Here is a 12,287-nt window from a genome sequence, read left to right on the forward strand (position 1 = left end):
CCCCACTTCTGTGTTCACAGATTAAACAAAGAGAAACAGTGAGCCTTCCTCCTCCTCTTCAGCGGTGGACATAGGTAGCTGCAACAGCTTTTCTAGGTCCTAATTTCTCTGTTCATTCCCACAGTGACTGCAAAAAGAATAGAGGCACTTACGGCACTCTTCACCTGGAGAACAGCTTCGACATCAGTGACTATCTCAACATTAATGAGGTAATTAGAAGTCGTCATGGAATCGACATAACACATTCCTTCACCAAATCCGGTTGTCTTTCTTTCTTTTCTGGAAATTGAGATGACATTTGCATAAGATCAAATTAACTATTTCAAAGTGACGTTTGGTATATTTACATGGCTGTGTAACCTTCACCTCTATTTGGTTCCAAAACGTTTTCTCACTGCCCGACCAGTTGTCTTTCTTGTGGTTTGAGTTTTTCTAATGTATTATGCAAGAGCCTCTAGAGCGGCCTCACTATGGACACTTCACAGGGAAAGATGTCGTTTTGCTGACTATAGACGTTTTTGTGGGAACAGTCCCTGTTTGTTCCTCAGGAAGGCTCTCGCTCCAAGACCAGCCTCGCTTTCTGCCAGTCCCTGAAACTGGGCACTCAGTGTGGAGAAGCATGTTCCACACTGTCCTCCTTCCTTATGAGTCACATGGTGGCCCCAGGACTCCAGTGTGAACTAAAGCAAAGGATGGAAGCCAGCAGAACCTCCTCTTTTCTTTTCCCAGAGCCCACACTCCAGTCTTGAGTCTTGAGACTTGGAGGAAGGGCCATTCCAGAGCGCACTGGCCTGAAGAAAGAGCAAGAGTTTCAGCTGCCCAGGCCTAGGGTGCCATTAGCCTAGACCAGCCCCACTCCCTGTACCTAGAGGCCTCTTCTGACTTTCTGCCGGAAAGAATCTGGAGCGTGCTCTCTCTTTTGGGTTTCCTGAATGAGAGCAGAAACAAAGGGATCCCAGGAGAAGAGGCTATTCCCAAGCCCCCACAGCTTGCCCACCGCTGCTAGAGTTACCATGAGGCCATGATGGCTTGATGGTTTTCAAATGTGAAAAGCTGTATTTGAAAGCTGTATATGAAAAGTTTATTATCTTCCCTAAATAGTCCATATATGTATGCATTAAACATACATAATTTTGTAACCAAACCCTAAATAGATGCCCATCATGCTGTGGGTCACTTCTCTGTGTGCTATGGCGGGTAGCAGTTGGAGAGGTTGCCTGGGACATGCAGGCACTCGATGCTGCTGGAAACTGCTGACTATCAGTACAACCCTGAATCAACGACCATGTTTCCATAATCTTTGCCCAAGTAACTAAACACTGTTCCCCAAATGATATGTCCCATTTCTTCCTACTCCCAGCTCTTGTATGTGCTGGTCCCTTCCCTGGAATGCCAGCCTACCCTGTCCCTTTCAGCTTCTCTGTTTGTCAAAGCTGGGGGTTTAGAAGCCATGGGACCCATAAAGAAAGAGATGGGAAAGGAACAGGACGGGAAGTACCAGGAAGAGATGCCAGTCAAGTGCTTGCACATTCTTTTGTCCTTTCTGGTTTGATTGCTCTTTATTTTTTTATTTATTTTTTGATTTTATGTTTAAAATTTTTTAACATAGAGGCAAGGTCTCTTTATGTTGCCCAAGCTGGTTTTGAACTCTTGAACTCAAGCAATCCTCCCACCTCAGCCTCCCAAAGTGCTAGGATTACAGGCATGAGCCACCACATCCAGCTTTTATTGCTCTTGTAAAGCATTTGATTTGTGACATTCTTGGAGAATAAGGGACTGATTTTAACTTCCTTTTCTTGCAGCATACTGCAAGCATAAGCAGTGAATTGGAAAGTCTGAAGGTAAATCTCAATATCTTTCTGTTGGGTGCAGCAGGAAGAAAAAGCCTTCAGGATTTTGCTGCTTGTGGAATAGACAGAATGAGTTATGACACCTACTTGGCTCAGGTATGACGCATGTGTTCATGCTTGATCCTTTAGGGGAAATTAGAGCGTCAGATGTGTAGTTCTGTTTTGCTTTTGATTTTTTATTAAGATGAGATTCACATAAGACTAACCATTTTAAAGTGAGCAATTCAGTGGCATTTAGTACATTCACAGTGTTGCACAACTACTGCTTCTATGTAGTTCCAAAACATTTTCATCACCCTAAAGCAAAGCAGTTGCCCCCATTTGCTCCTCCCCAAACCCTTGGCAACCACCCATCTGTGGTCTCTTTTTTTTTTTTTTTGAGATGGAGTCTCGCTCTGTCACCAGGCTGGAGTGCAGTGGCGCAGTCTCGGCTCATTGCAACCTTCACCTCCTGGGCTCAAGTGATTCTCCTGCCTCAGCCTCCCGAGTAGCTGGGACTACAGGCACATGCCACCACACCCAGCTAATTTTTTTTGTATTTTTAATAGAGACGGGGTTTCACCATGTTGGCCAGGATGGTCTCGATCCCTTGACTTCATGATCCGCCCACGTCGGCCTCCCAAAGTGCTGGGATTACAGGAGTGAGCCTCCGCGCCCGGCCCATCTGTGGTCTCTTTAGATGGATTTACCTAGTCTGGGTATTAAAAAAAGAAAGATTATATAACACACAACCTTTTGTGTCTGACTTCTTTCACTGAGCACGTTTTTGCAGTTCATCCATATTATAACATTATCAGTACTTCATTCCTTTTCACAGTTGAATAATATGATTGAATAAAAATATGGCTTTATATGTATAAATAAGAATGCAAACGTTGCCACCTGTTTAAGAGTGTCTAACCTCACGTGATTACTTTATGGTCATGAATCCATGTTTAATCTCTTGCCTACTAGATGTTGTGTTAAGGCTTAAAGATCCCATATCCATAAGACAATTTTTGTTCACTTCTATTGTAGACTGGTAAATCCCCCGCAGGAGTGAATCTTTTATCATTTGCGTATGATCTGGAGGCAAAAGCAAATAGTTTGGTGAGTTCAAATCGCCCGGTTAAATACTGTAGTAGTTGTAGATGTCAAACGTCAGTGCCATTTTTAGGGAAGCTGCTGAAGAGGTTCCTCACGCTGTGAGTAATCCCTTGTTCATAAACACCTCTCTTGTGCATGTCATTATGTTTCCGTCCACAGCCATTGCCATGTGGCTCAAACCTCTCTGAGCCTTGAATGTTGCCAGGATGGTGTCGGGTTGATGCAGGGCAGGTGAAACCTGCTTTATTGAGGTAGCGGCAGTGTGACAGCTCAGAGACCGCTCTTCTGGAGCAGGGCGACCCCACAGGCAGTGTGCAGAAGGTAGCAGCCTAGGGACAGTTTTGTAGTCTTATTTATAACCACTTTCAATGGAATGCTAATTAAGCGGCGGGTTGTTCAGAAATAGCTAGAAAATGAGTGGTAACTTCCCAGTGTTGCCATGGCAATGGTTAACTGTCGATGAGCTGGCGGGCATGCCTTATGGTGATGGACAGGGAGAGGTGCTTTGGGCTCCTCTTCCTGGTTTCCACCAGTCTTTAATCTGGTCCGAAGTCCCACCTGCCTTCTATCTCAAGATGACTGCAGCCTTCCACCCTCTGCTTTGAGTGTAGGCACCCTCATTACTTTAGCTCTGGATCTGTTTCCACCCCTGTTAGCCCCTCCACTTCTAAACACACCTGCCCATGCACACAGGTTGTTCTCCTGCAGTGTAGGGAATAGTACCTGGGGCTGTGGGAGGAAGATTTCATGTGTTGCTTTGAATTACCAATAGTTAGTGATGAGGGAAGAGAGAGGTACCACCCCAGTCCCACAAGCTTCCCCTTTCAACTCCTCTGCTGGTTGGTGACTACTTGGCCTTAACTGGTCCCATCCAAGAAGCAGCACACCATGGTGATGAGGAACCTGGGCTTTTGAGGAAGACCTGGGTCTAAGTCGTGACTCAGGATAGGAGCTTAGGCAAGTTACTTCTCCCTTCTGCCTTAGTTTCCTCATCTGCAAAATGGGGTAATGGTATCTACCTTATAGAATTGTTATTCATTAATAAATTAAACACTCATTGAGTATGGGTTAAATAGAAATTTCTCCATGGAGCCTTGGTTTTCTCACTTGTAAAATGAGAAGCTGAGAGTGGCTGTATCATGGTGAGGTGGAGAGAACACAGCCTCTGGCACTCAGGGAGGGCTCTTGGGTGTGGGTTATCGCTGAGAGTTCATGGTTCTGTGCTTTGAAGGAGGGTGTCTTGGCCCTGGCCCTCACACCAGCCCCCATGTCCACTCACAGCCATCATTGCACAAGGAGGGCTGCGTGCTTATGTCATGGCTGCCCTCCTGGCTGCGCAGGGCCCCTGAGGATAGCGAGAGTGCTTTGAGTCTGGAAAGATGGTATTGATCTTTGTTTTTTATTCTTTTTGTAGCCCCCAGGAAATTTGAGGAACTCCCTGAAAAGAGATGCACAAACTATCAAAACGATTCACCAGCAACGAGTCCTTCCTATAGAACAATCACTGGTAACAGTCAACAACGTATTGTGTTTCACTGTGACCTCAGCACAATCCACTGCAGCGAGCTGGCTTTCATTTAGCCTCATGACACATGCTCATCTCTCGTAGGTCCCAGCTGACTGACCTCAGCCCCAGAAGCTGAGCTGGGCTTTAGACAAAATAATTGCACCTCCCTCTTCTGTTTATTCCCTTCGGTTTTTCATTTGAGTGCGAACAGTTAGATAAAATCTGTGGTTGTCTCCTCCACCTTGCTCTAGTTTCCATTGCTGTGAGCAGGCCCTCCTATGCCCCGCATTTAGCTACAGTGCTGTGGACTCACTCTATTCTTTTTCTCCAAGCTTTGTCTAGAAATATGTGAAGGTGAGGTTAAGTGCTTCTCTCTGTAGATCTACTTAGCCCTATCTGCTGTCTTGATGGGCGTTGCTTCCTTTCTCCTCTCTTCCATCCTTTCCATTTGCTTCTCACCACCTTGTGACTTCTTTTCTTAATGCAATAAAGGCAGTTTCTAGCAAAGAAAGAACGTGGACTTTGGAGTCAGACAGACCTGGTTTTAAATCCTGCTTCTGGCTCTCCAAACTATTGTAGCTTCTTAGTTTCCTTATCTAAAAATGTTGGGATCAGTAACTGCCTTGCTTTTACCTGTTCGTGGAGATGAAGGACCTGACCTCAGAGGATCTCAGTAAAGAGGAGGAATTATTATATTATGCTTGTGTATGGGCCATATTTGTAGCCAGCAAGGAGAGAAGTGTGTGGAAACTGGGTTACTGAATCAGCTTGCTCAGGTTTGGCCAAGCAAGTAAATCCACTCCACTCCAACATCCGAACATCCGAACATCCCAACACCAAACTTTCCAGGACTAGTTTCTAGTACCCTTTTTTTCTCTCTTGATTTCCTAATTTATTAGACTATTCACAAAGTCCTTTCACTGAATTTTCTTAATTTGTGTCCAGTGCTCTTTACAATTTTCTGTACACTTGTTTATGCCTAACACAAATTTGTTAATATTTTAAGCTGGCTTTGCGTTTGTTTTTTTTTTTAAATGCTTTTTTTCCAAGTACACAGGACCCTTTGGCCTTTTCAGAGCTAGGGCAACCTGTCCACAAATAGGCAAAGTGCTTCGTACATGTGACCTATGATCTAACCAGGGGTTGGCAAGCTAGGTACCCTGCCAACTACAGCCTGCAGGCTAAATTCAGCCTACCACCAGTTTTTGTAAATAAAGTTTTGTTGGAATATGGCCACACCCACTCATTTGCAAACTCTCTGTGGCTGCTTTTGACTACAAGGACAAAGTTGAGTAGTTGGGAGTATGGCAGATAAAACCTAAAGTGTTTACTCTGGCCTTTTACAGATAAAGTTTGTCAACCTCCAGTCTAAACCATTCAGGTTAACCCCTCTTGTGGGGCAGGCTCTGTTTTAAATAATGCCTTCCGCTTTGATCAAACCTAATTCAAAGGGATTTCTTGGATGCCTCACATGTGATTTGCTGTTCTTCACAGCTTTAGGATATATATCCAATTTTTTTCTTCCGGTTTTCTTACACCAGAGGCATAGAAGGTACACATTGTTAATTGTGCTGGTTATTTTTTCTAGAATGAAACCATTACAGTGTAAAGACAGATTTGATGGCTGTCTTGTGGGAAGGGAGGACACAAGGTATGTGATCTTGCTGTTTCATGTCATAATTTTGGAAATATTATCTGTTTTTCACCAGAGCACTCTATACCAAAGTGTCAAGATACTTCAACGCACAGGCAATGGATTGTTGGTAAGGGTTTACTTTGTTTTCCATCATGGGGTTTTGTTATAAAACACCACACAAAGAATGCTAGAAATGTGATTTTTGTAGGTACTTTAAGTTTAAAAAAAAAAAGGCTTGGTTATCTACCTATTTATACCAAATTGGGTTTTCTTACTATTTCCTTTCTGCAAGTACTTCTATAAGTGCAGACATCATCTTAGCAGACTATTAGGTACGTAGGTGAAATCTATATTTTGATGTGCAGGATGCAAGCTTTGAAGGTACATTGGTCACTTTCACAGAGATAATGCTGCCTAACACACAATCCCAAACCTCAGTGCCTTCTAAGTATAAGTGTTCATTTTCCCTGCTGGTTTGACAACAGGCTTCTCTACACATCTTCCCATTGAGAGACCTGGCCTGAAGGAGCAGCTCCTGTCTGGGGCACCTCATGTCGTCATAGTGGAATTCAGGGGATAAGAGGAGGCACAGGTTGTCCTTTAAGCCACTGCTCAGAACGGGCACCCTGCCCCTTCACCAGCATTCCATTGGCCAAAGCAAGCCACATGGTCACATCGTCATCTGGCTGGGGAAGTACACTCCACGCTCTGGGAAATTATCCGAGGAGCGTATCAATAATCCTGAGCAGCTAATGCAATCTACCACAGGGGCCACGTGCAGGCTGCAAGCATTCCCGCAGCAGACACTGAGCTGCAAGGCTGTGTTGTATTCATCTTGTATCCACAGCACCAATGGGCAACTCAGAAGATAGTTTTTCATTGAACAAAATAGCCTGTCCATGAGAGGTTTTGAGCATCAGCCTCCATGATAAAACTAAATGTTCCCTTCTTCCACTTTTCTCAATGAGGCCAACATCGTGGCTCAGCTCCTCTGAAGATGTTTACATTTACTCTGCTCCGGGACCCTCCCTATGCCTCTGATCACAGTTGCCATTTCATAAGTGTGTGTCTCATGCCAGGGGAGCCTGGAAACACACCAGTGACTACGTGCAGGTGCTTTGCTACCTGTATGCACAGGGCGAGGGTGTGCAGTGGTACAAGGCCTTTCATGAGGGATCCAGCCAAGGGGGTTAGTCGGGGGGCAGAAACTGGCCATTGACTCACCGGCCAGGCTCTGTGCCCTGAGGTCCCTGGGCAGAAAAGGCCCCTTTTCCAATTTGCACCAAGCTGCCATGTGGGTTGGCAGAGGACTCGTCTTTGCTTGTGTTGTGATGCAAAGACTACGGGCTTTCCGGTGGAAAAAAAATTTGGTGCAAATCCCAGCATTGTTGTATGCTTCCCCAGCATGGTGACCTTGAAGAGGCTGAGCTGCCTCATCCGCGAAGGGAGCCTAGCAAACAGTACCTTCCTTCCTGCCTCCTTGTGAGTTTCCAGCAAGGCCATTCCTATCAAGGACTAGCCCAGTGTCTGGCCTAGAGTAAATGCCCCTCTCAGCTCATCTCCTTCCCTGCCCTCAGGGGGCTGGGCAGGTTCTGTCTTCCTCTTAACTAGGAGGTCCAGGTCATGGTGTTGTGGAGCTGAGTTATAGTACTTGAATCAATATGCAAATCATCTAATTAAATCTTTATATGACTTGATACCCTGCTAACTGTGGCTGTGTGTTTCAGGAGAGAGTAAATAGGATTCTAGCTTCTCTGGATTTTGCTCAGAACTTCATCACAAACAATATTTCCTCTGTTATTATTGAGGTGAGTCTTCCTTTTTAAAGTAAGCGTGTCCGTAAGTGGGCACATGAATGTTACAGATTAAATATTTATAATGTTTAAGTATGCTGTCATCATTTTAAGGCTTCTACTCATCTTCTGTTTCTTTCCAGGAAACTAAGAAGTATAGGAAAACAATAATAGGATATTTTGAACACTATCTGCAGTGGATCGAGTTCTCTGTAAGTAGTTTATCTTTTATGAATATTAAGGGGGGGTCATGTTTTAGGATAGTCATTTTTCTAGGGTAAAATCTGGAAGAAATAAAATTAAATTTTCCCGTAATTTGGTAGGAGGTAAGTGAAAGGATATTGACGTCCAGGACCAAGACTTCTGGGGCTGCCCACCAGGTCAGGGGACAGCCACCTCCTGGTCCCCTTTGCTCACCTTTGCCATATGCAATTCTTCCGTTTGCTTCCCACCCCCTTTTTCAGGTAACAAAGGGGCCAGGTAGCAAATTTGAACTAAAACACTACGCTGGGCACAAGAACTTTTTAATTCTCTCAGGAGTCCTGTAGGTTGGGTCACTCTTCCAAAACAAATGAGGAAACTGGAAACCAAGGCTCAGAGAGACTAAGGATCTTGCTTTGAAATATGTACAATTGTCCCTCAGTATCCATGGGTGATTTGTTCCAGGGCCCCCTGCAGATACCTAACTCCTTGGGTGCTCAAGTTCCTTATATAAAAGATACAGTTATTTGCACATAACCTATGTACATCCTCCTGTATGCTTTAAATCTCTCTAGATTACTTATAATACCTCATACGATGTACATGCTATGTAAATAATTGGTATACTGTATTGGTTCAGGAATAATGATTTAAAAAGTCTGTACATGTTCAGTAAAGATGCAACTCTCTTTTTTTTCTGAATATGTTTTAATCTATGATTGGTCGAATCCATGGATGCACAATTCAGGGATATGGAGGGCCAACCGTAACTGTATATGCAGAACTCATCCATGCACATCAGCCGTCAGTTCCATGTTTTAGAGCAGCAGTCCCCAACCTTTTTGGCACCAGGGACTGGTTTAGTGGAAGACAGTTTTATCCACAGACTGGGGGCAGTGGTAGATTCGGGATGATTCAAGGGCATTACATTTATTGTGCACTTTATTTCTATTATTAATACATTGTAATATATAATGAAATAAGTGCAACTCACCATAATGTGGAATCAGTGGGAGCCCTGAGCTTGTTTTCCTGCAACTAGATGGTCCTATGTGGGAGTGATGGGAGACAATGACAGATCATCAGGCATTAGATTCTCATAAGGAGCACAATCTAGATCCCTCGCATGTGCAGTTCCACAATAAGGTTCATGCTCCTATGAGAAACTAATGCTGCTACATTAGAGGCGGAATATAGGTGAAGCTTTGCTTGCTCACCCGCCGCTCACTTCCTGCTGTGGAGCCCGGTTCCTAACAGGCCACGGACTGGTACTACTAGCTGGTATCAATCTGTGGTCCAGGGGTTGGGGACCCTTGTCTTGGAGGACATGGAGATCCTTTTTGTGACACCAAGTCAAAAGTAAATGGCACGTCTCATTCCTGTGGATTTTTGTGGATACGGCTCAAAGTTTGCCTGTGTTTCCACCCCCCTAGATCCGTGAGAAAGTGGCATCCTGCAAACCTGTGGCCACCGCTCTAGATACTGCTGTTGATGTCTTTCTGTGTAGCTACATTATCGACCCCCTGGTAAGATTTCGTCTTTCAAAAGAAGACGCAATGAATCCATCGTCTTCGGTTGTTTTTCTGAATTGTGATGGACACTTTAATAATGTTTTCTGCTTGAGGGAATCCAAAACCTAAAATGCAACATCTTGATCAATGTATTAATATGCTAATAGACTAGAAAAGTCAAAATTCTGGGCGGTTATCTTTTTTCCTTACCAGGATTATATTTACCAGTCAGGAAACCTGCAGGGAGAAAACTCCTATTAGTTCAGAATAATCAGAAAGACAGTCACGGGTGTGCAGATTTCTAATCTTCAAAAGAATACTCAGTACAACTACATATACAACCCCAAAGTTGCACCAAACTTCATTTGTCATTAAAAAGTCTTGGAAATGTGACTATCGGGATGGCAAGTTCCAGTTAATCAGGCTTAATCCTCAGCTCTGTTCCCTCCTCAATAGACGCTGACTCTCTGTGAGCGGATCCTCTCCCTCTGCTGAAAGCACCTCAGTGGCTTCCCGTTGCTATCTGAAGATCAGGATCCTTCATAGGTCATCACACTAGGCTCTGCATGGCTGGGCCTCCCCATTCCAGATCTCACTGTGTGCTCTCTGCCTGCCTGCCTTTCTTTCTGTGCTCCAGACACATTCATCTGCTTTCACTTTGTCAAATACATCTCATTTTCCTCACCTTCGGGCCCATGCACATGCCGTTTCTTCTGCCTGGACTGGAGATGGGCACATACCACCCTTCTCTTTCTCTCTCCTCTTCCCCTTTCCACCTACCCACTCCCCACTGTAAGACCTAACTCCTCTAGGTCTGGTAACGCAATGGTGGAGAACATGAAGTCTGAATGAAAATTCCACTTCTATATTTTCAGAACTTTGTGACTTTGAAAAATTACTGAAATTTTCTGAGTTCCTCGCCTACATGGGGCTCTTTGATGGTTCAGTGAGAGGTCACATGTAAAGCCCTTCACGCTGTTGGAACATCAACGTTCAATGAATATTCACTACTATTGTAGTTCAGTCTTCAGGTCTTAGCTCAAACATGTCTTTTTTCCAGGAAGACTTTTCTGATTCCCTAAACTAGGTTGGGTTCCGTTTTCCTCATTCCTGTAGAACTCTATGCTTTTCCTTTAGAGTTGTTATTGCTGTTTCAATTACATGTTTATATGTTTCTTTGATTAAGACCCGTCCCTCCAGCACACTCTAGACTCTCCACTCCATGAGTCACCAGTGCATTCAAGGCTGTGCCCCTGTTGTCTGGCATAATACCTGGCACAGAGTATCACTGATGCGTTGTCAGGTGGCATCAGTTGTTGTCTCTGTCACAGTTCATCCCTATTGCCCTGTCTGTCCATCTCCCTCATTCACTTGTCCATCTGTCTGCTGGAGGGACTTTCATGCCTGAGTGAAAAGGATTCTGCCACCAACCCAACCACGCAGACTCTGAGCCCTGCTTCCTGGATGCTTCCTTCCTCTAGCAACTACTCTTTTTTGTCCTGTGCTTGGTGGCCCTTGCCGTCAGCTTTGGCTGAAGCCTTCATTAGGGGAGTCCAACCTGCTTGATTCTGAATTGACCTCTCTTTATGTCCAGCCTCCACCACCCACCCCATTCAGTCGAACCACGTAGGCACCAGATGCCTCTCCATAGATCCAGGGACAGAGGGGAGGCCTAGAGGCTGCTCAGGAAGATCAGAGGCTGAAGCTGTATAGCAGAGGGTTTACATCATAAGGAAGAGCTCTGGGCATCCATTTAGTCAATCAGATAGACTGTGGACTAGCTCACATGTTTATTTTGTATCTCAGTTGTCCTCAAAAGGATTGAGGCAGCTTCCAGAAAAAAGGATAGGGTCATTATAAAGTTATAAAGCTTCTCAAGACAAGGTTGAAAACAGAAATCTAACGGACCATAGAGGGAAGGGAAAACAAATTGACTAGAAGTTAAGAGCCAAGAGATGCCACCTCTGTAATTCTGAACTCAGCCAGGAGATAAGCAGAAATGCAGGGTCAAGCTGTGAGGGTGAAGCAGGTGTTATTTCCAAGTGGCATTTGGCCTCATGGTGGGCTGGGGAGAGTCGTTCTACTGTTACTGACAGCATTATCTTAAGGCAGGGATATCGTCAGACTTGAACTTACATAGGAACTTGGCAGGTTGCAGATTTACATAGCAGGCCAAGTGTAGGATGCTAGCCAGAGTGGCATTTAGCCCATGACATCTATGCATGGGTCCTGATTGTTTGTCCATAAGGTTAAATCATTTGGAATATCACCTTGCAGATGTGAGTGGTGTGGACTGTGTCACCACTGAGGACAAATGTCCCCTTGAAGGAAGAACCACTTCCAGACTATTGCTTTGTGGGAACAAGGGTTCAATGTTAAGAGATGGAACTTTAGATTTTTGAAGAAAAGATGTAAATCCAGGTTTACGTGTGAAATGTGACCTACAAATGTTGGCAACTATTTAAAAAATTATACTTTAACATTGCTCTTTAGACAAAACATGGTCATCTAGCTTCTATGTACCTTCAAGACTGGTTAAATTAAATGTGGAACATTGAGACCCTAGCATGCAGTGAGCATTGCTTCTAACTTCTTGACACAGTAATGTTATGGAATGAAGATGCAGGCATCTCAACTGCTCAGATGCAGACCAAAGCCAGAAGGGTTAATTTGTCATCTTAATAACAAACAACTCGCCGGGCG

At 44.4% G+C, this 12,287-nt stretch overlaps 1 protein-coding gene across 1 annotated transcript in view; it reads left to right on the forward strand.

The window, feature by feature from the left end:
* The window catches only part of PROM1 (prominin 1), a 127,761-nt gene that overhangs the window by 102,681 nt on the left and 12,793 nt on the right, over positions 1–12,287 (forward strand). Inside the window, exons 17-24 of the mRNA XM_011984133.1 lie at positions 125–209; positions 1,803–1,946; positions 2,868–2,939; positions 4,351–4,443; positions 6,153–6,206; positions 7,807–7,887; positions 8,016–8,084; positions 9,507–9,599. Of these exons, the coding sequence (XP_011839523.1) occupies positions 125–209; positions 1,803–1,946; positions 2,868–2,939; positions 4,351–4,443; positions 6,153–6,206; positions 7,807–7,887; positions 8,016–8,084; positions 9,507–9,599 (691 nt within the window). The remainder of the gene's footprint in view (positions 1–124; positions 210–1,802; positions 1,947–2,867; positions 2,940–4,350; positions 4,444–6,152; positions 6,207–7,806; positions 7,888–8,015; positions 8,085–9,506; positions 9,600–12,287) is intronic.

The sequence above is a fragment of the Mandrillus leucophaeus genome, unplaced genomic scaffold (assembly GCF_000951045.1).
Source record: "Mandrillus leucophaeus isolate KB7577 unplaced genomic scaffold, Mleu.le_1.0 Scaffold261, whole genome shotgun sequence".
In the NCBI taxonomy this organism is placed as follows: domain Eukaryota; kingdom Metazoa; phylum Chordata; class Mammalia; order Primates; family Cercopithecidae; genus Mandrillus; species Mandrillus leucophaeus.